We start from the raw sequence: 27,642 nt of genomic DNA, 5'->3' as shown, positions 1-27,642 counted from the left end.
ATTTATTTTTTATTTAACATTTGTGTGGTGCAATCCCCATTAGGAAATGTGCTCCACTATTGTTAATGCCATCCAGTGCACATCTTGCCACATGTATGCAGTCCTTGATCAGCCGGTCGAGGGTGCATACTGCTGTGCGAGATGTGAGCACGTTGTGCATTTGGAAACCCAGATTCTGGATCTAAATGTGCAGCTGGCAACACTGAGATCCATAGACAATATGGAGAGGAGTCTTCTGCTCACAGAGCAGACGCTCAATGGGATAGATGAGGGGGGGGATGGTAGGATGGAGCTGCAGGACAATGGAGTAGCAAGCTGGGTGACAGGAAGCAGGGTAGAGGGAAGAGTGCCAGGGAGGCTAGTCCTGATCTGGCACACCCCAATAAGTTTGCTAAGTTGGCAGATGAGGGGGGTGCCAGTACAGGGGTAGCACTGCTGCAGCCAAGCATGTCCTCTGAAAGCCGGAGGAGTGACTGCTCCAGTAAGGAGGGAAATAGGAGAGCAGGGCAGGCCAGACAGGTGCTGGTAGTGGGGGACTCAATTATTAGGGGAACAGATAGGGCAATCTGTCACAAAGACAGGGATCGTCGAACGGTGTGCTGCCTACCTGGCGCTCGAGTCCGACCCATCCCTGATCGGGTGGACAGATTACTGGGAGGGGCTGGTGAGGACCCAGCGGTCATGGTGCACATTGGCACAAATGACAAAGTTAGAGGTAGGTGGAAGGTCCCTATAGATGATTTCAGGGAATTAGGCTGCAAGCTGAAAGCAAGGACCTCCAACATGGTATTTTCCGAAATACTGCCTGTGCCACGTGCCACACCAGAGAGGCAACGGGAGATTAGGGAGGTTAATAAGTGGCTCAAGAATTGGTGTAGGAAGGAGGGGTTTGGGTTCCTGCAGAACTGGGCCGACTTCTCAGTTGGCTACAGGCTCTACGCTAGGGACGGGCTGCACCTCAATGGGGAAGGTGCAGCTGTGCTGGGAAGAAAATGGCTAGAAGGTTGGAGGAGTGTTTAAACTAGGGATTGGGGGGGAAGGGTATTCAATTTATAGGAGGGGAAGATAGTGCAGATAGAGACCTGGGCACAAATAAGGAAGTTGGGGGTGGCGGTGGCATGGGGGGTGGGGTTAGAACAGTTAGTAATTTAAGAAAGAATAGAGGTACAGAGAGTAACATCAAGTGCATGTATACTAATGCCAGAAGCCTCGCCAACAAAATGGACGAATTAGAACTAATGTTGTTGGAGCATAATTATGACATGGTGGGGATATCTGAAACGTGGCTGGATGAGAGCCATGACTGGGCTGTTAACTTGCAGGGCTATAGCGTTTTCAGAAATGACCGTACAGATAAGCGAGGGGGTGGGGTGTGTCTATATGTAAAATCGTCCTTAAAACCCATCCTGCATGATAATATAGGTGAATCTAAGGAAAATGTAGAGTCCCTGTGGGTGGAGATAAGGGGAGGGGGAAAAAAATAATTACTGATAAGGGTTTGTTATAAATCTCCAAAAATAATGGAAGCAATGGAGAATATCCTCGTAAAGCAAATAGATGAAGCTGCGACTCAAGGAGAAGTCATTATTATGGGGGACTTCAACTACCCTGAAATAGATTGGGGAACAGAAACCTGCAGTTCCAGCAAAGGTAATCGGTTTTTGACAACTATGGGAGACAATTACCTTTCACAACTGGTTCAGGACCCAACAAGAAGGGGGGCACTGCTAGACATAATATTAACCAACAGGCCAGACCGCATATCAAATATAAGAGTTGGGGGTCTCTTGGGGAATAGTGATCACAAAATAATAAGTTTTCGTGTATCCTTTAATAAGATGTGTAGTAGAGGGGTGACAAGGACACTAAACTTCAGGAGGGCGAATTTCCAACGGATGAGAGAGGATCTTGGTGCAATTAACTGGGACGATATCCTGAGACATAAAAATACACAAAGAAAATGGGAGACGTTTATTAGCATCCTGGATAGGACCTGTGCACAGTATATACCGTATGGGAATAAACATACTAGAAATAGGAGGAAACCAATATGGCTAAATAGAGCTGTAAGGGGCGCAATAAGTGACTAAAAGAAAGCATTTAGAGAATTAAAGGAAGTAGGTAGTGAAGAGGCATTAAATAAATACAAAAAATTAAATACATTCTGTAAAAAGAAAATCAAGGCAGCATAGATTGAGACAGAGAGACTCATTGCCAGAGAGAGTAAAAATAATCCCAAAATATTCTTTAACTACATACATAGTAAGAAATTAAAAAATGATAGTGTTGGCCCCCTTAAAAATAGTCTGGGTGAAATGGTGGATGAGGATGAGGAAAAAGCCAATATGCTAAATGACTTTTTTTCATCAGTATTTACAAAAGAAAATCCCATGGCAGACAAAATGACTAGTGATAAAAATTCCCAAATAACGGTCACATGCTTAAACCCAGCAAGAGGTACGGAGGCGTCTAAAAATCTCTAAAATTGACAAATCTCCGGGCCCGGATGAGATAATTCCTGCAGTACTCGAGGGTGTAAGTACAGTCATTGATAGACCATTATTTTTAATCTTTAACCCCTTCCCGACCCATGACGCCTATGCGGCGTCATGGAATGATCGCATCCCTGCAGATCGGGTGAAAGGGTTAATTCCTATTTTACCCGATCTACAGGGAGAGGGGGAGTTGTACTTCAGCCTAGGGGGGGTGGCTTTGCCCCCACGTGGCTACGATCGCTCTGATTGGCTGTTGCACTTTCAACAGCCAATCAGAGCAATTTGCAATATTTCACCTATGAAAATGGTGAAATATTGCAATCCAGCCATGGCCGATGCTGCAATAGCATCTGCCATGGCTGGAAATCATGTACTGGCCCCCCCCACCGCCCCCGATCTCCTCCCCAGTCGTCCGTTCTGTCAGGTACCCCCCTCCGTCCCCCTGTTCGCTCCCCCGTGCTCCTGTCCGCTCCCCCCGTCCTCCGATCCCCCCCCCCCTGTGCTCCGATCCACCCCCCCACCACCCCCTCATACTTACCGAGCCTCCCGGTGTCCGGCCGTGTCCTCGCTGGGCGCCGCCATCTTGGAAAATGGCGGGCGCATGCTCAGTACGCCCGCCGAATCTGCAGGCTGGCAGATTCGTTACAGGTACATTTTGATCGCTGTGGTAGGTTCTACCACAGCGATCAAAATAAAAAAATAATAAATAAACCCCCTCCTTTATCACCCCCATAGGTAGGGACAATAATAAAATAAAGAAAATATTTTTTTTTCTTTTACCACTAGGGTTAGGGTTAGAACTAGGGGTAGGGTTAGGGGTAGGGTTAGGGTTACGGGTAGGGTTAGGGGTAGGGTTATGGCATGTGCACACAGAGCGGATCGGCCGCGGATCCGCAGCGGATCGGCCGCGGATCCGCAGCGGATCGGCCGCGGATCCGCCGCGGATCGGCAGCGGATCGGCCGCGGATCGGCAGCGGATTGGCCGCGGATCTGCAGCGGATTGGCCGCTGCGAATTCGAAGCAGTTTTCCATCAGGTTTACAGTACCATGTACACCTAAGGAAAACCAAATCTGCTGTGCCCATGGTGCGGAAAATTCCGTGCAGAAACGCTGCATTGTATTTTCCGCAGCATGTCAATTCTTTGTGCGGATTCCGCAGCGGTTTACACCTGTTCCTCAATAGGAATCCGCAGGTGAAATCCGCACAAAAAAACACTGGAAATCTGCTGTAAATCCGCAGGCAAAACGCAGTGCCTTTTACCTGCAGATTTTTCAAAAATCGTGCGGAAAAATCTCACACGAATCCGCAACGTGGGCACATACCCTTAGGGTTAGGGTTGGAATTAGGGCTAGGGTTGGAAATAGGGTTAAGAATAGGCTTGTGGTTAGGGTTACGGATAGGGTTAGGGGTGTGTTGGGGTTACAGTTGTGGTTAGGGTTGGGATTAGGGTTACGGTTGGGATTAGGGTTAGGATTAGGGTTGGAATTAGGGTTACGGTTGTGTTGCGGTTAGGGTTGTGGTTAGGGGGTGTGTTGGGGTTAGGGTTGTGATTAGGGTTATGGCTACAGTTGGGATTAGGATTAGGGGTGTGTTGGGGTTAGTGTTGGTTAGAATTGAGGGGTTTCCACTGTTTTAGGCACATCAGGGGTCTCCAAACGCAACATGGCGCCACCATTGATTCCAGCCAATCTTGCGTTCAAAAAGTCAAATGGTGCTCCCGCCCTTCCAAGCCCCGACGTGCGCCCAAACAGTGGTTTACCCCCACATATGGGGTATCAGCGTACTCACAACAAACTGGGCAACAAATATTGGGGTCCAAATTCTCCTGTTACCCTTGTGAAAATAAAAAATTGCTTGCTAAAACATCTTTTTTGAGGAAAGAAAAATGATTTTTTATTTTCACGGCTCTGCGTTGTAAACTTCTGTGAAGCACTTGGGGGTTGAACGTGCTCACCACACATCTAGATAAGTTCCTTGGGGGGGTCTAGTTTCCAAAATGGGGTCACTTGTGGGGGGTTTCTACTGTTTAGGCATATCAGGGGCTCTGCAAACGTAACATGATGCCCGCAGACCATTCCATCAAAGTCTGCATTCCAAAACGTCACTACTTCCCTTCCGAGCCCCGGCATGTACCCAAACAGTGGTTTACCCCCACATATGGGGTATCAGCGTACTCAGGAGAAACTGTACAACAACTTTTGGGGTCCAATTTCTCCGTTACTCTTGCAAAAATAAAAAATTCTGGGCTAAAAAAATATTTTTGAGGAAAGGAAACACATTTTTTATTTTCACGGCTCTGCGTTATAAACTTCTGTGAAGCACTTGGGGGTTCAAAGTGCTCACTACACATCTAGATAAGTTCCCTTGGGGGTCTAGTTTCCAAAATGGAGTCAATTGTGGGGAGTTCCTACTGTTTAGGCACATCAGGGGCTCTGCAAACGCAACCTGATGCCCGCAGAGCATTCCATCAAAGTCTGCATTTCAAAACGTCACTACTTCCCTTCCGAACCCCGACGTGTGCCAAAACAGTGGTTTACCCCCACATATGGGGTATCATCGTACTCAGGAGAAACTGGAAAACAACTTTTGGGGTCCAATTTCTCCTATTACCCTTGGGAAAATAAAAAATTGTGGGCTAAAAAATCATTTTTGAGAAAAGAAAAATTATTTTTTATTTTCATGGCTCTGCGTTATAAACTTCTGTGAAGCACTTGGGGGTTCAAAGTGCTCACCACACATCTAGATTAGTTCCTTGGGAGGTCTAGTTTCCAAAATGGGGCCACTTGTGCGGGAGCTCCAATGTTTAGGCACACAGGGGCTCTCCAAACGCGACATGGTGTCCGCTAATGATTGGAGCTAATTTTCCATTCAAAAAGCCAAATGGCGTGCCTTCCCTTCCGAGCCCTGCCGTGCACCCAAACAGTGGTTTACCTCCACATATGGGGTATCATCGTACTCAGGACAAACTGGACAACAACATTTGGGGTCCAATTTCTCCTATTACCCTTGGGAAAATAAAAAATTCTGGGCTAAAAATCATTTTTGAGGAAAGAAAAATTATTTTTTTATTTTCACGGCTCTGCGTTATAAACTTCTGTGAAGCACCTGGGGATTATAAGTGCTCACTATGCATCTAGATAAGTTCCTTGGGGGGTCTAGTTTCCAAAATGGGGTCACTTGTAGGGGAGCTCCAATGTTTAGGCACACAGGGGCTCTCCAAACGCGACATGGTGTCCGCTAACGATTGGAGCTAATTTTCCATTCAAAAAGTCAAATGGCACGCCTCCCCTTCCGAGCCTTGCCGTGCACCCAAACAGTGGTTTACCCCCACATATGAGGTATCGGCATACTCAGGAGAAATTGCCCAACAAATTTTAGGATCCATTTTATCCTGTTGCCCATGTGAAAATGAAAGAATTGAGGCTAAAAGAAATTTTGTGTGAAAAAAAAGTACTTTTTCATTTTTGCGGATCAATTTGTGAAGCACCTGGGGGTTTAAAGTGCTCACTATGCCTCTAGATGAGTTCCTTGGGGGGTCTACTTTCCAAAATGGGGTCACTTGTGGAGGAGCTCCAATGTTTAGGCACACAGGGGCTTTCCAAACGCGACATGGTGTCCGCAAAAGATTGGAGCCAATTTTTCATTGAAAAAGTCAAATGGCGCTCCTTCCCTTCCGAGCCCTGCCGTGCGCCCAAACAGTGGTTTACCCCCACATATGAGGTATCAGCGTACTCAGGACAAATTGGATAACAACGTCCGTGGTCCAGTTTCTCCTTTTACCCTTGGGAAAATAAAAAAATTTTCGCTAAAATATCATTTTTGTGACTAAAAAGTTAAATGTTCATTTTTTACTTCCATGTTGCTTCTGCTGCTGTGAAACACCTGAAGGGTTAATAAACTTCTTGAATGTGGTTTTGAGCACCTTGAGGGGTGCAGTTTTTAGAATGGTGTCACTTTTGGGTATTTTCAGCCATATAGAACCCTCAAACTGACTTCAAATGTGAGGTGATTCCTAAAAAAAATGGTTTTGTAAATTTTGTTGTAAAAATGAGAAATCACTGGTCAAATTTTAACCCTTATAACTTCCTAGCAAAAAAAAAAATTTGTTTCCAAAATTGTGCTGATGTAAAGTAGACATGTGGGAAATGTTATTTATTAACTATTTTGTGTCACATAACTCTCTGGTTTAACAGAATAAAAATTCAAAATGTGAAAATTGCGAAATTTTCAAAATTTTTGCCAAATTTCCGTTTTTTTCACAAATAAACTCAGAAATTATCGACCTAAATTTACCACTAACATGAAGCCCAATATGTCACGAAAAAACAATCTCAGAATCGCTAGGTTCCGTTGAAGCGTTCCTGAGTTATTACCTCATAAAGGGACACTGGTCAGAATTGCAAAAAACGGCAAGGTCATGAAGGGGTTAAAGACTCCATAATTAAAGGATCTGTACCACAGGACTGGCGTATAGCAAATGTGGTGCCAATATTCAAAAAGGGGACAAAAACTGAACTCGGTAATTATAGGCCAGTAAGCTTAACCTCTACTGTGGGTAAAATCCTGGAGGGCATTCTAAGGGATGCTATGCTGGAGTATCTGAAGAGGAATAACCTCATGACCCAGTATCAGCACGGGTTTACTAGGGACCGTTCATGTCAGACTAATTTGATCAGCTTCTATGAAGAGGTAAGTTCCGGACTGGACCAAGGGAGCCCAGTGGATGTAGTGTATATGGACTTTTCCAAAGCTTTTGATACGGTGCCACACAAAAGGTTGTTACATAAAATGAGAATAATGGGGATAGGGGAAAATATGTGTAAGTGGATTGAGAGCTGGCTCAGGGATAGGAAACAAAGGGTGGTTATTAATGGAGCACACTCGGACTGGGTCGCGGTTAGCAGTGGGGTACCACAGGGGTCAGTATTGGGCCTTTTTCTTTTTAACATATTTATTAATGACCTTGTAGGGGGCATTCAGTGTAGAATTTCAATATTTGCAGATTACACTAAACTCTGCAGGTTAATCAATACAGGGGAGGACAATTTTATATTACAGGATGATTTATGTAAACTAGAAGCTTGGGCTGATAAATGGCAAATGAGCTTTAATGGGGATAAATGTAAGGTCATGCACTTGGGTAGAAGTAATAAGATGCATAACTATGTGCTTAATTCTAAAACTCTGGGTAAAACCGTCAATGAAAAAGACCTGGGTGTATGGGTGGATGACAAACTCATATTCAGTGGCCAGTGTCAGGCAGCTGCTACAAAGGCAAATAAAATTATGGGATGCATTAAAAGAGGCATAGATGCTCATGAGGAGAACATAATTTTACCTCTATACAAGTCACTAGTTCGACCACACTTAGAATACTGTGCACAGTTCTGGTCTCCGGTGTATAAGGCTACGTTCACATTTGCGTTGTGCGCCGCAGCGTCGGCGCCGCAACGCACAACGCAAACAAAAACGCAGCAAAACGCATGCACAACGATGCGTTTTGCGCCGCATGCGTCCTTTTTTTCATTGATTTTGGACGCAGCAAAAATGCAACTTGCTGCGTCCTCTGCGCCCGGACGCGGGCGCCGCAGGGACGCATGCGACGCATGTCCATGCGCCCCCATGTTAAATATAGGGGCGCATGACGCATGCGGCGACGCTGCGGCGCCGACTGCAAATGTGAACGTAGCCTTATAGAAAGACATAGCTGAACTAGAGCGGGTGCAGAGAAGAGTGACCAAGGTTATTAGAGGACTGGGGAGTCTGCCATACCAAGATAGGTTATTACACTTGGGGCTATTTAGTTTGGAAAAACGAAGACTAAGGGGTGATCTTATTTTAATGTATTAATATATGAGGGAACAGTACAAAGACCTTTCTGATGATCTTTTTAATCATAGACCTGAGACAGGGACAAGGGGGCATCCTCTACGTCTGGAGGAAAAAAGGTTTAAGCATAATAACAGATGTGGATTCTTTACTGTAAGAGCAGTGAGACTATGGAACTCTCTGCCGTATGATGTTGTAATGAGTGATTCATTACTTAAATTTAAGAGGGGACTGTATACCTTTCTGGAAAAGAATAATGTTACAAGGTATATACACTAGATTCCTTGATAGGGCGTTGATCCAGGGAACTAGTCTGATTGCCGTATGTGGAGTCGGGAAGGAATTTTTTTCCCCAAGGTGGAGCTTACTCTTTGCCACATGGGTTTTTTTTTCCTTCCTCTGGATCAACATGTTAGGGCATGTTAGGTTAGGCTATGGGTTGACCTAGATGGACTTAGTCTTCCTTCAACCTTAATAACTATGTAACTACAGCACCATATCCCAGATATCACTGAATGAAATCTTCCAGTTACAAATCTTTTTCATTACATGGTGAAATGCATTGGGAACAATAAAACCTAAAAATTACCAACGTAAATCACAACTAATATCCCATGGAGGTCTGGATTTAGAATGATGCTCAAAACCAAAGTGGAAAATCAAATTACAGGTTGATCCAACTTCAGTGGAAATGCCTCATGACAATGAAGTGATGCTCAGTAGTGTGTGCGGCCTCCATGTGCCTGTATGACCTCCTTATAATGCCTGGGCATGCTGCTGATGATGTGGCAGATGTTCTCCTGAGGGATCTCCTCCCAAACCTGGATTAAATCATCAGTCAACTCCTGGACCGTCTATGATGCAACATGGCGTTGGTGGACTGAACAAGACATGATGTCCCAGATTTGCTCGATTGGATTCAGGTCAGGGGAACGGCGGGCCAGTCCATAGCTTCAATGCCTTCATCTTGCAGGAACTGCTGACACACTCCAGCCACATGAGGTCTTGCATTTTTATGCATCTGAAGGAACCCAGGGCCCAGCACACCTCCATATGGTCTCACAATGGGTCTGAGGATCTCCTCCCGGTAACTAATATCAGTCAGGGTACCTCTGGCGAGCACATGGAGGGCTGTGAGGCCCTCCAAAGAAATGCCTCCTTACACTGTTACTCACCGTCATCCTGGAGGATGTTGCAGGCAGCAGAACGTTCTCCACGGTGTCTCTTGACTCTGTCACGTGCTCAATGTGAACCTGCTCTCGTCCGTGAAGAGCACAGGGCGCCAATGTCTCATCTGATAATCTTGGTGTTCTCTGGCAAATGTCAATAGCCCTGCATGGTGTTGGGCTGTAAGCACAACACCCACTTGTGGATACACTGGGCCCCCATACCACCACTCTCATGGAGTCTGTATATGACAGTTTGAGCAGACATATGGATGTTAGTGGCCTGCTGGAGGTCATTTTGCAGGGCTCTAGCACTGTTCCTCATTGCACAAAGGAGGAGGTAGCGGTCCTGCTGCTGGGTTGATGCCCTCCACATCTCCTGGTGTACTGGCCTGTCTCCTGGTATCTGCTCCATTCTCTGGACACTGTGCTCACAGACCCAGCTACCCTTCTTGCCACAGCTCTCATTGATGAGCTGCGCTACCTGAGACACTTCTGTGGGTTGTTGACACCGGTTCATGCTACTGTACAGTATCTCTAAGGGTGAGAGCAATGACAAAATGCAAAAGTGACCAAAGCTGCCAAAAAGGTTGAGAACAGAGAAATGGTCTGTGGTCAGCCCTGCAGACCACTCCTTTTATAGGGGCTGTCTTGCTAATTGCTTATTTGCCTGTTGCTCCATTTGCACAGCAGGAGACATTGATTCACAGTCGGTGCTGCTGGACAGGCTGAATATTTCAACCACCAATAATAATTATACGGTTATAATCCCAGACAATCCTATAAAAGGTTATTCCAAATATGGTAAGTGATCACCTATTCACAGGATAAGAAAGAACTTGCTGGATGCTGGGGTCCGGCTGTGGGGCCCCTACTGATTGCTAGGATGGGAGGCCTCCTGGTGTAGTCTCACAGGATGCTTCCTGCCACCACTGTGCAGTATTGGGGACCCCTTTTCTTTTCTGTCCTGTGACCCCTGTATGTGGAAGGGAGACCTGTTTAGCTAATAGTTTAACAAACCTTTTTCTCTCGCTTAGTTCTGCAGGTGTCAGCCGGACTTGCAGAAGTGTCTATCGGGGAGCGGGGCGGCCGTAGGCGTGACTTCCATGACGTCGGGGTGAACACCCGGCAGACTATCGAGCACGTCCAAAAATCGAAAGCTGGTAATCGCGTCCTTGAATCTTTTCACATCTATCGTGTTGTTTCTTGCTGTTCTGTGTAAAGCTGGATGACAAACATGTTTCCACCTCTACAACTCCTGGGTTTGTCATCTAGTTATCGCCAACTCAAAAAACTGCACATAAAGGGTTAAAACATGCCTGTCTCTGGTCCCCAAATCTCGCTGGGTGATTGGAGTCTTTTTATGACAAATAATTGGAAATGAGAAATCAATAGAGGTTACGGGGGTTTTTACACTACTGGAAAAGGGGGCCCCAAAAGATAGAAAGAAAGAAAAAGGCAAGCAGTACTCCTCTTACCCCGGTCCTCCGCCTGTTCTCTGCCGCTGCTCCGATTTGCTTTTCTGCTGTAGCAGTGACACCACAACAAAAGCGAACATCACTGCTGCAGCCAATCACTGGGCACAGCAGCTCCTGCTATCTACATGATTGACTGCAGCAGTGATGTGCGCTATTGAAGTGGTGTCGCCACTGCAATCAGACGAGAGTAGCGGTGAGGAACGGGCTTCCCACGATGACATTTGTGGGAAGAGACAGATTAGGTGTCTTAAGAAAGCAACTGAATGGACAGAGAAATGCTAAAATATTTTCTTTCTATAGCCCCAACATATTCCACAGCACTTTACATTTTACAGGGGAAATTGTACAGATAGTAAGGCCATGTTCACACTTTGCGGTTTTTACCGCGGAACCGCTGCGATTTTGATGCTGCGGGTCCGCAGCAGTTTCCATAGCGTTTACATTAACATGTAAACCCTATGGAAACCGCAGTGCACATGCTGCGGGAAAAACCGCGCAGAAACGCAGCGGTTTACAACCCGCAGCATGTCACTTCTTTGTGCAGAATCGCTGCGATTCTGCACCCATAGGAATGCATTGAACCGCTTACTTCCCGCATGGGGCTGTGCCCACGTTGCGGGAAGTAAGCGGTTAATGTGCGGGTGGTACCCGGGGTGGAGGAGAGGAGACTCTCCTCCAGGCCCTGGGAAGCATATTTGGGTGTAAAAAAAAGAATTAAAATAAAAAATCATGTTATACTCACCTCTCAGCGCTGCCCGCGGCGTCCGGTCTGGGTTGATGTGCGAACAGGACCTGCGGTGACGTCACGGTCACATGACCGTGACGTCACGAAGGGTCCTTCTCACACATCATCTTTGGAAGCGGACCGCCGAGTGCAGCGCCGAGGAGATCGGGACGTCAGAGAGGGTGAGTATAACCAATTTTTATTATTTTAACATTATACTATTGATGCTGCATATTGCTGCATATGCAGCATCAATAGTATAGGCGGAAACCCGCAGCGGAAACCGCGGAACAAGCCGCGATAAATCTGCAGGGATAACCGCAGCGGGTTTGCCCTGCAGATTTATCAATTCCGCTGCGGGAGAACCCGCAGAGCACACCGCAAAGTGTGCACATAGCCTAAACATTACAACATAACAATCACATAAACAACAAACACCAAGAGGAGTGAGGGCCCTGCTGCTCGCAAGCTACAATCTGAGGAAATAGGGGAGACACGAGAGGTGGATGGTGACAATTGCTTTCATTGTTCGGAGCAGCCATAGTGTAAGAAATCGGGTGTTCTTGTAAAGCTGCATGAACCGGTTATCAGCCAGATTATGTAACCGTACAGACACAGAGGCTATTAAATGCATAAAGCGTGTGAGAACATGATGCGAGGATCCTAGTTATGAAGAAAATGTTGAATGGGCAACACAGTGATGGTTAAAAAATGAGTTGAGACGGTAGGCCAGGCTAAAGAAATGCACTTTTAGGGCACGCTTAAAACTGTGGGTATTGGAGATTAATGGTATTATCCTGGGTAGTGAGAAGACTTGGAGACGGGAGTGGGAGGTTCTGATTATTGAGGATGTTGGCCTCAGGTTAGCAGAACGGAGGGCATGGGTAGGGAGGTAGACTGAGACCAGGGAGGAGATGTAGGGTGGTGCTGAGCCATGGAGCGCTTTGTGGGTGAGAGTGTTAAGTTATATTGAGCTCTGTAGCGGATGGGTAACCAGTGCAACGACTGGCACAGGCTAGAGGCATCGGTGTAACGGCTGGTGAGGAATATGATCCTAGCTGCTGCATTCAAGACAGATTGGAGAGGGGAGAGTTTAGTAAGAGGGAGGCCGATTAGTAGAGCGTTACAATAGTCTGGACGAGAATGAACAAGAGTTGAAAGTAAGAAAAGGTCCAACTCTAGAAATGTTTTTGTGTAGATGACAAGAGCGAGCCAGTGATCGGATGTGGGGGGTGAATGAAAGATCTGAATCAATTATGACCCCAAGACAGCAGGCATGTTTCTGGGGAGTGTAATGGTGGAACCAAACACGGAAATGGCAATGTCGCGCATAGGTAGGTTCGTAGAGGGAGGAAGCGCAAGGAGTTCAGTTTTTGACAGGTTCACTTTCAGGTAGAGGGAGGAAATGATGTTGGAGATGGCAAAAGACAATCACTGGTGTTATGTAATAATGCAGGTGAGATTGTCCAATAGGGGTGGTGTACAAGGAGAAAGAGTCTAGGACTGATCCTTGAGGAACCCCAATAGTAAGGGGAAGATGAAAGGAGGAGGAGAAGGAGCCGGCAAAAGATTCAGTGAAGGAGCGGTCAGAGATGGGAGGAGAACCAGGAGAGAACGGTGTCCTTGAGCCCTATAGAGCGGAGCATAGTGCGGAGGAGCTGATGATCCACAGTCACATACTGCAGAGAGATCCAGGAGATCGGCAGGGAGCAGAGACCATTAGATTGAGCTTCTAGTAGATCATTAGAGACTTTAGTGAGGGCAGTTTCAGTAGAGTGTAAAGAGAGGAAGCTGCATTGTAGAGGGTCAAGAAGAGTGATCTGAAAGATGACGGATTGCACGGGAGTGGACCAGGCATTCCAGGAGTTTAGAGATGAAGGGAGATTGAAGACAGGTCTATAGTTGGTAGCACAGTTTGTCGATGGATGTTTTTTTTAAGTAATGGAAGTATGCTGGCGTGTGTAAATGAGGAGGGAAAGATACCGGAAGAGAGAGAGGGGTTGAATATTTTTGTTAGGTCAGTGGTGACAGCCAGGGAAAGGGACTGGAGGAGATGTGAGGGAATAATGTCACTGGTGCAAGTAGTAGGGCGAGAAGATTCAAGGAGCCTGATCTCGTCGTCTTCCGTGACTGGTTCAAATGGGTCAAATATAACCATCTCCTCTAATATCGGCAGGCTCCTCTGGAACCCTGATTGCTCTTGTGACCAACCACATCAAGCTGGTGTCCCGACCACAGTGGGCCCTGTACCAGTATCACGTTGACTTCAACCCCGCTATGGAGTCCAAGCGTTTGCGGTATGCCCTCCTGTACCAGCACGAAGAAACCATCGGGAAGGCACGGGCGTTTGATGGAACCGTGTTGTTTTTACCAAAAAGACTGAATAAGGTAAAGTTGTTCCAAGGACAGCGGGTCATCGATGGAGAGCAGTGACGGAGGTGCCGCGTGTAACCAGACAAGGCCTCGTGGGTCACTTGGGACCATGTTTGATCTGACACTGATGACCTTTCTGATCACCAATATCTGTCCTTTCACTCCTCTCTGATAGTTGACATAACTGTGATTGCATTTGATGTTATTTGATTTTTCTTCTTGTTTTTGAAGGTCACCGAGGTGTTCAGCCAAACTCGAAATGGAGAGAATGTGCGGATAACAATCACCCTGACCAACGAGCTTCCACCGACCTCGCCCACCTGCTTCCATTTCTACAACATCATTTTCCGAAGGTCAGAGTGATGTAGGACTGTAACATTATCGGCTTTAACCCCTTACCGACATCGGACGTACTATCCTGTCCGATGTCGGCTCCCCTGCTTTGATGCAGGGCTCCGCGGTGAGCCCGCATCAAAGCCGGGACATGTCAGCTGTTTTGAACAGCTGACATGTGCCCGCAATAGCGGCGGGTGAAATCGCGATTCACCCGCCACTATTAACTAGTTAAATGCCGCTGTCAAACGCAGACAGCGGCATTTAACTACCGTCTCCGGCCGGGCGGCCGGAAATGACGTCATCGCCGACCCCCGTCACATGATCGGGGGTCGGCGATGTGTCAGGACAGTAACCATTGAGGTCCTTGAGACCTCTATGGTTACTGATCACTGGTAGCTATGAGCGCCACCCTGTGGTCGGCGCTCACAGCACACCTGCATTTCTGCTGCATAGCAGCGATCTGATGATCGCTGTTATGTAGCAGAGCCGATCGTGCTGTGCCTGCTTCTAGCCTCCCATGGAGGCTATTGAAGCATGGCAAAAGTTTAAAAAAATGTGAAAAAAAATAAAAAAAATATATAAGTTTAAATCACCCCCCTTTCGCCCCAATCAAAATAAATCAATAAAAAAAATCAAATCTACACATATTTGGTATCGCCACGTTCAGAATCGCCCGATCTATCAATAAAAAAAGCATTAACCTGATCGCTAAACGGCGTAACGAGAAAAAAAATCGAAATGCCAGAATTACGTTTTTTTGGTCGCCGCGACATTGCATTAAAATGCAATAACGGGCGATCAAAAGAACGTATCTGCACCAAAATGCTATCATTAAAAACGCCAGCTCGGCACGCAAAAAATAAGCCCTCAACCGACCCCAGATCATGAAAAATGGAGACGCTACGAGTATCGGAAAATGGCGCAATTTTTTTTTTTTTTTTTTTTTTTAAGCAAAGTGTGGAATTTTTTTTCACCACTTAGGTAAAACATAACCTAGCCATGTTAGGTGTCTATGAACTCGTAATGACCTGGAGAATCATAATGGCAGGTCAGTTTTAGCATTTAGTGAACCTAGCAAAAAAGCCAAGCAAAAAACCAGTGTGGGATTGCACTTTTTTTGCAATTTCACCGCACTTGGAATTTTTTTCCCGTTTTCTAGTACACGACATGGTAAAACCAATGATGTCGTTCAAAAGTACAACTCGTCCCGCAAAAAATAAGCCCTCACATGGCCAAATTGACGGAAAAATAAAAAAAAATTATGGCTCTGGGAAGGAGGGGAGTGAAAAACGAACACGGAACAACAAAAAATCCCACGTCATGAAGGGGTTAAAGGGTTAATCTCAAAATATTATTTACTCCCCCTTTCCCCGACCATTGGGACCCCACACCATCCCAAAATTGGACTCTGCAGAATCCGTTTTGAATGGAGCCGAGGTGAGCATGCTGGACCTCCCCTCCAGCAGTCAGACGAGGGGGTAACATGATAATTTGGGAGTGTTCCTTTTATAATAATGGTGTGAACCCATCAGTGAACAGTCCTGTATCTGGAGGCTCTCCTGCAAGACTGAAACTTTAGGCTCCTTGGCCCCAATGGAAAATCTTAAACCAGTCCCCCACCTTTCACGCTCTATTTATAATACTTTTAAAGGGGTTGTCCAGGGTTAGAAAAACATGTCTGCTTTCTTTCAGAAACAGCGCCACTCCTGACCATGGGTCGTATTGCATGCCAACTCCATTGAAGTGACTGGATCTGCGTTACCACGCACACTCCATGGTCGGGGGTGAAAGAAAGCAGCCATGTTCTTCTGATCCTCGACAACTTCTTTTAAAGGGGTCTTCCCATCTCCAAGATCTTATCCCAATATGTAGTAGGTGTAATAATAAAATTAGCAAATTAGAAATGTAGTATAGTTCTTCTAATTCGCTGTGTTGCTTAGGCTACTTTCACACTAGCGTTAACTGCATTACGTCTCAAAACGTCTTTTTTCCGAAAAAACGCATCCAGCAAAAGTTTTTGCTGGATGCGTTTTTTCCCCATAGACTTGTATTGGCGACGTATTGCGACGGATTGACATACGTCGTGTACGTTTTACGACGGATGCGTCGAAATTTGGCGATACGTCGTCGGCAAAAAACGTTGCTTGTAGCGTTTTTTGTCTCCGCCTAAAAAACGTGTCGCGACGCATCCTGCGGCATGCGTCGTTGGCTACAATGGAAGCCTATGAGCGACGGATGCGTCGGGACACGTCGTACGACGCAATGCAGCGCTGCAATACGTTTTTTTACACTGAGCATGCTCAGAAGCTGGATTTTGTTGCCAAATGGCCAGACACCCCCAAATCTATATAAACCTGGCCTGGGCCTTCAACCCCACATATATGGCCACGTATATACGTGGCACTTAAATACGTGGCACTTATATACGTGGCACTTATATACGTGGCACTTAAATACGTGGCACTGAAATACGTGGCACTTATATACGTGATACGTGGCACTTATATACGTGGCACTTAAATATGTGGCACTTAAATACGTGGCACGTATATAAGTGCCACGTATATAAGTGCCACGTATATAAGTGCCACGTATATAAGTGCCACGTATATAAGTGCCACGTATATAAGTGCCACGTATATAAGTGCCACGTATATAAGTGCCACGTATATAAGTGCCACGTATATAAGTGCCACGTATATAAGTGCCACGTATATAAGTGCCACGTATATAAGTGCCACGTATATAAGTGCCACGTATATAAGTGCCACGTATATAAGTGCCACGTATATAAGTGCCACGTATATAAGTGCAATCCTCACAAGAACACCTTCCATCGCTGCCACAAAACTAAAACCCTCAAAGATGGGCTGTAAAAACAGTAATTATATAGTTTTCCATATTTTCCAGTAGCCAATCAAATTTGGGAGCCTCCCATTTTAAAAACGGATCCGTCGTAAAAACGGATGCAACGGATGGTAAAAACGGATGCAACGTATGCAACGCATCCAGTATTTTCGACGGAAACGTTTAGCGGATTTGCGACGGATCCGTCGAAATGCTGTATGCGTTGCATACGTTTTTCACTTTTTTTGACGCATCCGTTTTTTCGGCAAAAAACGGATTTGCGACGTAATGCAGTTAACGCTAGTGTGAAACTAGCCTTACCCCTTGTGCAGGGCTTAGCAGTAAGCTTAGGTTTCCATGGATATGACCACTCATGTAGTGACAGTTGTTAGTGGTTGTAACCATGGATACTTAAGCTTACTGCAATGCCCTGCACATGAGCGACATAGTAAATCAGAAGAACTACACTACATATCTAATTGGAGGTATTCGCTGTTAACCCCTTCATGACCTTGGGATTTTCCATTTTTCCGTGCTCGTTTTTCGCTCCCCTCCTTCCCAGAGCCATAACTTTTGTATTTTTCAGTCAATATGGCCATGTGAGGGCTTATCTCACAAAAAATAAGTTGTACTTTTGAACGACATCATTGGTTTTACCATGGCGTGTACTAGAAAATGGGGAAAAAAATTCCAAGTGCGGTGAAATTGCAAATAAAGTGCAATCCCATGCATGTTTTTTGTTTGACTTTACTCTGTCGCCTCATTGGGGGACACAGGACCATGGGTGTTATGCTGCTGTCCACTAGAAGGCAACACTATGCATAATTTGAAAAAGATTAACCATGGCTCCTCCTCTGCAGTATACACCCCTGGACGGCGTCAGCCTTCTCCAGTTTTTGCTTAGTGTCGCATAGGAGGCACACCTAAGATTTTTACTCCGTTTTTTTTCCGACGGATTACAGATGAAGAAAAGTGGGTCTCCTGTGAGACTCCCGGCATGGCTCCTTCCTCGGCCCCCTATTACGGGGTGCCCAGTTGAAGTAGAGATGGCTATTCCCCATGTCGCTCCTTCCCCAGTCCCTCAGGTGCTGGTTCGACGTCGAGACACCCCCCCCCCCCCCCCCCCTCCTTCCCCAATTCCTCTTGGTTTCTGGGTTGAGGTCAAGGCGAGGATAAAGGCCCCTGAAGGTGACAACAGCACCCTCCCTAATCCCCTCTGGGGGTATTGGGTTGAGATGCCTCAGGTAGGGCCTGTACAGGCAGCACTCTGCAGCTCCCAGCAATGGGCCAGCACACCGCGCCTGCATCCAGGGACCCCAGCCCAGCTGCTTGCTCCTGTCGGGGCCAGGGGGAGTGCAGGCAGGCATGGCACAATAGAGACAAGGGCTCCCTGCGCCCCTGTCTCTGCGGCAGCACCAGCTCTATACTGCGTCAGGGGGACCCCTCACAGGGCCCACCCCTTCCGCTTATCGCCCCACCGCTACCCTGCCTTTAAATCCGGGGGGGGGGGGGGTCCGCCTCAGATCCGAGCCCCGTCCCGTAACACCCCCCCCCCTTGGACTTCCGCGCCAGGGCCTGGAGCCCTTCGGGGCATCAGGCATCTAATTCAGGCCCTGGTTTCGGCCTAGCTGAAGCCGCCGCCTCCTCTCCGCCCCCCCGGATGACTACAGTGTCATAGAGGGGGTGGATTGAGACAGAAATGGCACGTTTTTACACAGCTTTGCCGCCTTTTAACTCAGCTCTCCGCCCCCTTCTCCCCCTGCCTCTTTTCCTCGGGCGGCCGTTTCTACTGCAGCAAGGATTAACCCTGCATCTCCCGGTCAGCAGGACCAGACCAGGCCAGCCAGTCTCCGGGGGGCACAAGACTGTGGATGTTCGGCGCTGGACCTAGGGGCAAACTGGTGGGGTAAGATCACAGCTGGGTTTTTTACTCAGCTGTGAATCCATATTACTTATAAGGCTCCCCTATAGGGTCCTCTGCATGGCTACCCCTGTAAGGTCCTCTACAAGCTCTTCTGCACTCTGTGCACTATGCCGGGCTCAAGGTCCAGGAGAACCAGGCAGGACTGCTATTATGCATTCTGCACAGCCTGCAGGACCGCTCTCCCCAGTGGCAGCACGTACGCACTGCCAGGACTGCATCCAGACTACTGCGTGAGAGCCCCAAGAAGGCCCTGCCAATGCCTCGGTGTCTAATGCCACGCTGGAATGGGTCACTCAGAGGTCGCAATCTGTGACGCAGTCTATAGATAAAAACCTCCACATTGCTTCAGGCTCTGCAGAGTCATGCCTCAGCTATGACCGTTACCCAGCAAAGGGAGAGCTTGACTCAGGAAAAGAACGACCTGGCACATCCACGTCTAGGTCAGGACGCAAGCGGACCCATAGGTCAAGTCCATCTGCATCGTCCCATAGCACACGGTCATCCCATTCTAGGGAGAGACACCGTAGTTCCAGGTCATCTACCGTCCCCTTCCAGGGGCAGACAATGCAGATCTCCGCAATCCCCGACCAGAGAAGGCCTCCTCCCCTGCTCACCCAGCAGGGGACACCTGAATGATACACAGGATTCGGAAGGCATCTGTGACTCCGACTCAGACAGGGAAACGGAGGGGTCCCGGATGCCAATCCCCCCTAGCAATACAGTGCTAGTCGAGGACATAATCTCTTCCATCCATCGGGTGCTGGACATTTCTTATCTGCCACCAGAGGCCCCAGAACACAAGATTTCCTTTGAAGGACCTCTGAAGCCGCCTAAGGTTTTCTCTAACCACCCAGAGTTTAAAGCGATCCTTAAAAAGCAGCTCTCACAGCCTGAGGAAAAAATTCGCTTATCGCAAATATCTGGAGGCAAAGTACCATTTCCCACAGAAGGACACCAAGGAATGGACAGATACACCCGAAGTGGACCCCCCTAGTCTCTAGACTAGCAGCACAGACCCTATTTTCACTGCCAGGTAGCTCAACCCTCAGGGACGCAGCAGACCGGCAGGTAGAACGCATGGTTCGTTCAATTTTCGAGGCGGCAGGGGCCTCCCTGGCTCCCGAGTTCGCTTCGGTTTGGGCTGCTAAGGCCATACTGGCTTGGGCCAAAAAATTTACAAGCTGGCCTCCAAGCATCTGCTCCTGAGCTGTTGGACCAAGCGGTTCAAATAGCAGTTGTAGTAGATTACATGCTTCATGCAGCTCTGGATTCAGCAAGGGGCGTAGCGGGAATAGCATCAAACGCCATCACGATTCGGCGTATCCTCTGGCTGCGGAATGGAAAGTGGACGCAGCCTCAAAGAAGTCCCTCATGCACCTCCCGTATCTCAGTGGGTGACTTTTTTGGTGAAAAGTTGGACACAATGATATCCAACGCCACCGGGGGTAAGAGTACGTCTCTCCCTCAACTGAAACCTATACGCACTTACAAGAAGTGTAACAAACCCGGTTCCGATCCTTTCGGAATTCTACGCACTGGTCCGTCTCGCGTCCAGCACGTAACCGTTCCCCACACAGGGACAACTCACGGTCGACGCAAAGGTCTGACAAGACCTGGCAGTTAAAGGCAGGCCTGTGAAGACCCAAAGGAGGAAAACCTCAGACTTTTTCCTCCTCATGACTCACGGACCCCGGAAGACATCCCACCTGTAGGCGACTTTGCTCTTTTTCAGCAAGTCTGGATGCTTACTACAGAAGACAGGTGGGTCAGGGAACTAGTGTCTTCCGGATACAAGAGAGTTCACCTCCAACCCACCGAACCGATTCTTCCTCTCTGTTCCCCCAAAACCGCCAGCCAAAGCTCATGCCTTCCACCAAGCGGTTTCCTTGCTTCTTCAAGCAGGAGTCATAGTACCGGTTCCAGTGGCCGGGTGCTTCCGAGGCGGCTTCTCCAATCTATTCGTAGTCCCCAAGAAAGGAGGCAGAGTACGGCCCATACTGGACCTAAAACAACTAAACAAATGCGTACGGGTTCGTCACTTCCGCTGGAGTCCCTTTGGTCCATCATTGTGTCCATGGAGAAGGGAGAATATCTCGCCTTCATAGATATACAAGACGCATACCTGCATATACCGATTGCACCTGCTCATCAGAGTTTTTTCTCAGGCTCGCGATCGACCAGGACCACTACCAGTTCGTGGCTCTCCCATTCGGACTTGCCACGGCTCCCAGAGTGTTTACCAAGGTCATGGCAGCCACCATGGACGTCCTGCACTCCTGAGGCATAGTAGTCGTTCCATACCTGGACAATCTACTCATCAAGGCTCCTACCTTCAAGGACTGCGAGCTCAGCGTCTCAATCACAACTGACACTGAGTCACATGGGCTGGTTAGTCAACCTTCAAAGGTTATCACCAACCCTGAGTCAGTCTCTGACCTTCCTGGGAATGCTATACAACACCTCCAGGGGTCTAGTGCTCTTTCCCAGGGACAAGGCACTGGCTCTCCGCCTAGGAGTTCGCATCCTCCTCCGCAAACCCCCTCGATCTCTCTGGTTTGCCATGAGTCCTCGGCAGGATGGGGGCAGCAATAGAAGCGGTCCCATTTGGCCCAGTTTCACCTCAGGCCTCTCCAACTAGCCATTCTCAAGTCCTGGGACAGGAATCCTTTTTCCTCTCGACAGGGAATTCCAGCTAATGTCGTCAACCAGGAGGTCCCTGCACTGGTTGCTCAAGCCAACCTCGCTAGCAAAGGGGAAATCCTTTCTCACAGGCCAATGGAAGGTTCTGACCACCGATGCGAGCCTGACGGGTTGGGTTGCAGTGCACCTACACCATAGGGCACAGGGCAAGTGGTCCCCAGTGGAAGCGACCATGCCCATCAATATCCTGGAAATTCGTGCCATCTTCCTGGCATTGAGGGCCTTCAATCACTTACTGGCAGCCTCTCACATCAGAATACAATCGTACAATGCCACGACTGTGGCATATGTGAATCACCAAGGGGGACCACAGTACCCAGGCGATGCGAGAAGTGTCACACATCCTCCACAGGGTGGAGGACACAGGCTCGGTTCTCTTGGCGGTCCACATTCCGGGTGTGGACAACTGGGAAGCAGACTTCCTCAGATGACAAGGAATAGATTCGGGAGAGTGGTCTCTCCATCCCGAAATTTTTAGCCAGATCTGCCATCGCTGGGGGACCCCAGATGTGAACCTAATGGCATCCCACTTCTGGCCATGAAGTTGGAGACCTTGGCATTGAACACACGATCCGCGGTCGCTCGGAGCAGATGCTCTGGTTCAGGACTGGACCCAGTTCCAGCTTCTGTACATTTATCCACCTCTCCCCATGTTATCCGGAGTGGTGAGGAAGATCAAGAAAGATGGAGTTCCAACCATCTTAATCGCACCGGTCTGGCCCAGACGTACATGGTATGCCGACGTCGTACAACTTTCAGCAGACGCCCCCTGGCGCCTCCCCGACCGCCCGGATCTTCTATCACAAGGCCCGTTCTACCACCAGAACTCGGGCTCTCAATTTGACAGCGTGGCTCTTGAAACCAGGGTTCTAACCCAGGCAGGGTTCTCGACGGACGTCATTAGGACCATGATCAGGGCACGGAAGCCAGCCTCTGCCAAGATCTATGACCGTACCTGGAAAGTTCTCTTTACTTGGTGCGAATCTCGCGGCTAGACCCCATTCCCTTCTTCCCTCTCCAAACTACCTTGTTTTTCTCCAATCGGGTCTGGAGGCCAGGTTGTCCCTGGGCTCGCCTAAGAGCCAGGTGTCAGCCCTCTCAGAGCTTTTTTTCCAAATTCGCATTGCTACCTAGCCACGAGTAAGGACTTTTCTTCAGGGGGTTTCCTGATTGGTTACCCCCCTACAGACGACCACTAGAAACGTGGGACCTCAACTTGGTCCTGGCAGCATTGCAGGAACCGCCTTCTCTCCCAGAAGGTGTTTTCTTTCCTGTTCCTGGTGGCAATCACTTTGCTACGCAGGGTGTCTGAACTGACAGCGCTCTCCTGCAGACGGCCCTTCCTGGATTTTCACCAGGACAAGGTAGTTCTCCGTATGGTCCCATCCTTCCTTCCGAAGGTTGTGTCCAACTTCCACCTCAATGAGGAAATTTCTCTGCCTTCCCTTTGTCTGGTCCCGGTTCATAGAGTGGAGAAGGCTCTGCATGCTCTTGACCTTGCCAGGGCATTGCGTATATATGTGTCTAGGACTGCATCCTTCCGGAGGTCTGATCCCTTTTCCTTCTTCCGGAAGGCGGCCGCAAGGGTCTGCCAGCTTCCAAAGCTACCCTTGCCAGGAAGATCACATCCACCATACAAGAGGCCTACCGCCTTAAGAATTCTCCTCTTCCAGCCGGTATTACGGCACACTCTACACGGGCGGTAGGGGCCTCCTGGGTCATTCGGCTCCAGGCTTTGGCACAACAAGTGTGTAAGGCGGCCACTTGGACTAGCCCATACTCGTTTACTAAACACTACAGGGTTTATGCCCAGTCCTCAGCGGAAGCGAGCCTGGGTAGATGTGTTCTGCAGGCAGCGGTGCCCCAAGTATAGGGGCCTGTCTGCACAATATACGTCCATTGCTTCCCACCCAGGGACTTCTTTGGGACGTCCGATGGTCCTGTGTCCCCCAATGAGGCGACAGAGTAAAGGAGATTTTTGTGTACTCACCGTAAAATCTTTCTCCTAGCCTCTAATTGGGGACACAGCTCCCACCCTGTTGCCCTTTCCGGGCTGTTGGAACTGTTGAGTTCTCATATTGTTCTTTGAGCTCGTACATAGTGGCCTTCTTATAGGCATGTCTGTTATTCATGTTACGTTCCTCCTACTGCTTTTGCACAAAACTGGAGAAGGCTGACACCGTCCAGGGGTGTATACTGCAGAGGAGGAGCCACGGTTAATCTTTTTCAGATTATGCATAGTGTCGCCTCCTAGTGGACAGCAGCATAACACCCATGGTCCTGTGTCCCCCAATTAGAGGCTAAGAGAAAGATTTTACGGTGAGTACACAAAAATCTCCTTTTTTGCTAGCTTCACTAAATGCTAAAACTGACCTGCCCTTATGATTTTCCAGGTTATTATGAGTTCATAGACTCCAAACATGTCTGGGTGAAAAAAAAATCCAAACTTTGCTTAAAAAAAAAAAAAAATTGCGCCATTTTCCGATACCCGTAGCATCTCCATTTTTCGTGATCTGGGGTTGGGTGAAGGTTTATTTTTTGCACGCCCAGCTGACGTTTTTAGTGATACCATTTTGGTGCGGATACGTTCTTTTGACCGCCCGTTATTGCATTTTAATGCAATGTTGCGGCGACCAAAAAAGTAATTTTGGCGTTTCATATTTTTTTCTCGCCACACCGTTTAGCGATCAGGTTAATCCTTTTTTTAATTGATAGATCGGGCAATTTTGAATCCGGCGATACCAAATATGTGTAGGTTTGATTTTAGTTTTATTTTGAATGGGGCGAAAGGTGGGTGATATAAGAATATATATATATATATATATATATATATATATATATATATAATTTCTTATTTTTTTTTAACTTTTTCCATGCTTCAATAGCCTCCATGGGAGGCTAGAAGCTGGCACCACTGGATCAGCTCAGCTACATAGCAGCAATCAGATCGCTGCTATGTAGCTGAATTGCAGGCTTGCTATGGGCGCGGAACGTCTGCTCGGCACACAAAAAATAAGCCTTCACCCGACCCCAGATCACAAAAAATTGAGACGCTACGAGTATCGGAAAATGGCGCAATTTCTATTTTATTTTTTTTATTTATTTTGTTTAACAAAGTTTTGAATTTTTTTTCACCACTTAGATAAATAATAACCTAGACATGTTTGGTGTCTATGAACTCGTAATGACCTGGAGAATCATAATGACAGATCAGTTTTAGCATTTAGTGAAGCAAAAAAGCCAATCAAAAAACCAAATGTGGGATTGCACTTTTTTTTGCAATTTCACTGCATTTGGAATTTTTTTCCCGTTTTCTAGTACAAGACATGGTAAAACCAATAGAGTCGTTCAAAAGTACAATTCGTCGCACAAAAAATAAGCCCTCATATAACCATATTGTTGGAAAAATAAAAAAGTTATGGCTCTGGGAATGAGGGGAGCGAAAAACGAAAACACAAAAGCAAAAAAGGGCCGCGGCGGGAAGGGGTTAATCTTCAGGTCGGTCCTGGCCTTTTTAATGCCATCCCAATGTTGTCAGATGTGGGTGTGAGCGGTCTCAGTAGCTGCGCCTGCTCCGGCAGATGCTGGCATTATACAGCGGGGACTGGAGTCGGCTCTGATCGCTGTTTAACACCGTACATACTGCAGACAGTCGCTGACTGGCATTTGAGCTGCACGTTCCTGACTGGGGGGCGTCCAGGTGCAGAGCGGCCCCTCCGTGACACGACTGCAGGGTGGCACTAGACAACGTGTCCGCACCTCTGGGCTTTATAGGGGGCCGTGACGTTTGCTCTATACGTCAATACTGACAAGTTCTGGTCTCCGATGAAGAATATTAAACAAAAAAACACAATAGAAATCTACATATAAAAAAACATAAAATCTCTAACCTTCTGATCTGACCGCCTTTCCCTCATTAAAGATGGACACTAAATAAATCCTATTTGTTATCGCCACGTTCAAGAAAGACCGATCTATGAAAATCTAAAGTGATTCATTTCCTGCATTAAAGTCTGTTAAGCAAAAAGAAGAAAAATCCTGAATTATTTGTTGTCTGTTCCCCAAAATGATAAAACCTCAGTCACATCTTCCAGTGGATCCCACATCCCCTTGCCCACTGCTGGGATCACACAGGTCCTCCACCTGATGAGCTGACAGCGCCTGTTCTCTTCCCCCCAGACTCCTGAAGATCATGGACATGAAGCAGATAGGACGCAACTACTACAACCCGAGCGACGCAACCGAAGTCCGAGCCCACAGGTAACCAGCAGAGCAGGGTTTACATGGGACTGACCATGCTGTACTCATGGGAGCATGTAATGTATGTACACAGTGACTGCACCATCAGAATAGTGAGTGCAGCTCTGGAGTATAATACAGGATGTAACTCAGGATCAGTAATGTAATGTATGTAGACAGTGACTGCACCAGCAGAATAGTGAGTGCAGCTCTGGAGTATAATACAGAATGTAACTCAGGATCAGTAATGTATGTACACAGTGACTGCACCAGCAGACTAGTGAGTGCAGCTCTGGAGTATAATACAGGAGGTAACTCAGGATCAGTAATGTATGTACACAGTGACTGCACCAGCAGAATAGTGAGTGCAGCTCTGGAGGATAAGTAATGTATGTAGGCACAGAATCCTCCTGCTCTTTGCTGGCTCCCTGCTGTTGCCTGTAGGTGTTTGTACACACTGATGCTGTTACTTTTCTCCTCCATCTTCACCCTCCGTCCTGTCTCCTCTCCCATCAGACTCTCCATCTGGCCAGGGTTTTCCACCTCCATCCTCCAGTATGAGTCCAGCATCATGTTGAGCATTGATGTCAGCCATAAAGTCCTCAGGAACGAGACTGTGCACGACATCATGAGCAGCCTGTTCTCCTCGTGTGGCCCTCAGAGGTTCCAGGACGCCTGCTGCAAGGAGCTGATCGGACAGATCGTCCTCACCAAGTAAGGCCTCTTTCACACTTCTGTGTTTTAGCTCCCGTCGAAATCTGAAAAAAACAGGGTCCAGCAAATTTTTTTACTGGATCCTGTTTTTTCCCATAGACTTGTATTAGCAGCAAATTGTGACGGATGGCTTTCCGTTTCATCCGTCATGCACTGGATCCGTCGGAAAATCGCTGTCCATCGAGCGGAGAAAACGTTCAGAGGAACTTTTTTTCTGCACGTCAGAAAATCGCTCAGTGACAGGTCCTGCGCTGTCCGGCGTTGGCTATGATGGAAGCCTATGGGTGCAGGATCCGTCACTGACTGTGAAGAGCAGGAATCCAACGACGATGCCGTCTTTTGAAACTGAGCATGCGTGGAAGAATTTCCAGTCAAGGAAATTCTCTCTTGCTCGCTCTTTTTACTATTGATGCTGCCTATGCAAAGGTCATTGCACGTAAGGCATTATTGGGAACGCCAGCTGCCGGGAGCATCGCGAGCATCCGTAACGCTGCGCGGGATGCCGGAAGGTAAGAATATTGCAATTTTTTTTATTATTTTTAACCTAGGTTTTGTTGTGTATGCGTTTTCGCAGCGGAAAACCGCTGGGAAGACGCATACACAACAAGTCCACATAGCCTCGACGGGTCCGTCAGGAAAAACGGGCCCATTGCACCCGCTATATACAATCTGCACAGGATCCTTCATTTCAACATTTTGACGGATCCTGTGCAGATTGTAAAAACTGAAGTGTGAAAGAAGCCTAAGAGCCGCCATGTGCCTCGTACTCTGTCGCTCTGTGGGCAGCGGCGCCTCTAGAAGGAAACGGATCACCTG

The 27,642-nt window shown here is 47.7% G+C and overlaps 1 protein-coding gene across 2 annotated transcripts in view; it reads left to right on the top strand.

Moving 5' to 3' along the window:
• LOC143817215 (piwi-like protein 1) overlaps nt 1-27,642 on the top strand; it is a 119,202-nt gene that overhangs the window by 14,206 nt on the left and 77,354 nt on the right. For both annotated transcript variants that reach the window (XM_077298427.1, XM_077298428.1), the window contains exons 4-8: nt 10,529-10,654; nt 13,870-14,081; nt 14,298-14,419; nt 26,053-26,133; nt 26,629-26,826. In XM_077298427.1, the coding sequence (XP_077154542.1) occupies nt 10,529-10,654; nt 13,870-14,081; nt 14,298-14,419; nt 26,053-26,133; nt 26,629-26,826 (739 nt within the window). The remainder of the gene's footprint in view (nt 1-10,528; nt 10,655-13,869; nt 14,082-14,297; nt 14,420-26,052; nt 26,134-26,628; nt 26,827-27,642) is intronic.

The sequence above is a fragment of the Ranitomeya variabilis genome, chromosome 3 (genome assembly GCF_051348905.1).
Source record: "Ranitomeya variabilis isolate aRanVar5 chromosome 3, aRanVar5.hap1, whole genome shotgun sequence".
NCBI classification, from domain to species: Eukaryota; Metazoa; Chordata; class Amphibia; order Anura; family Dendrobatidae; genus Ranitomeya; species Ranitomeya variabilis.
This window is presented reverse-complemented; position numbering and strand designations above follow the sequence as displayed.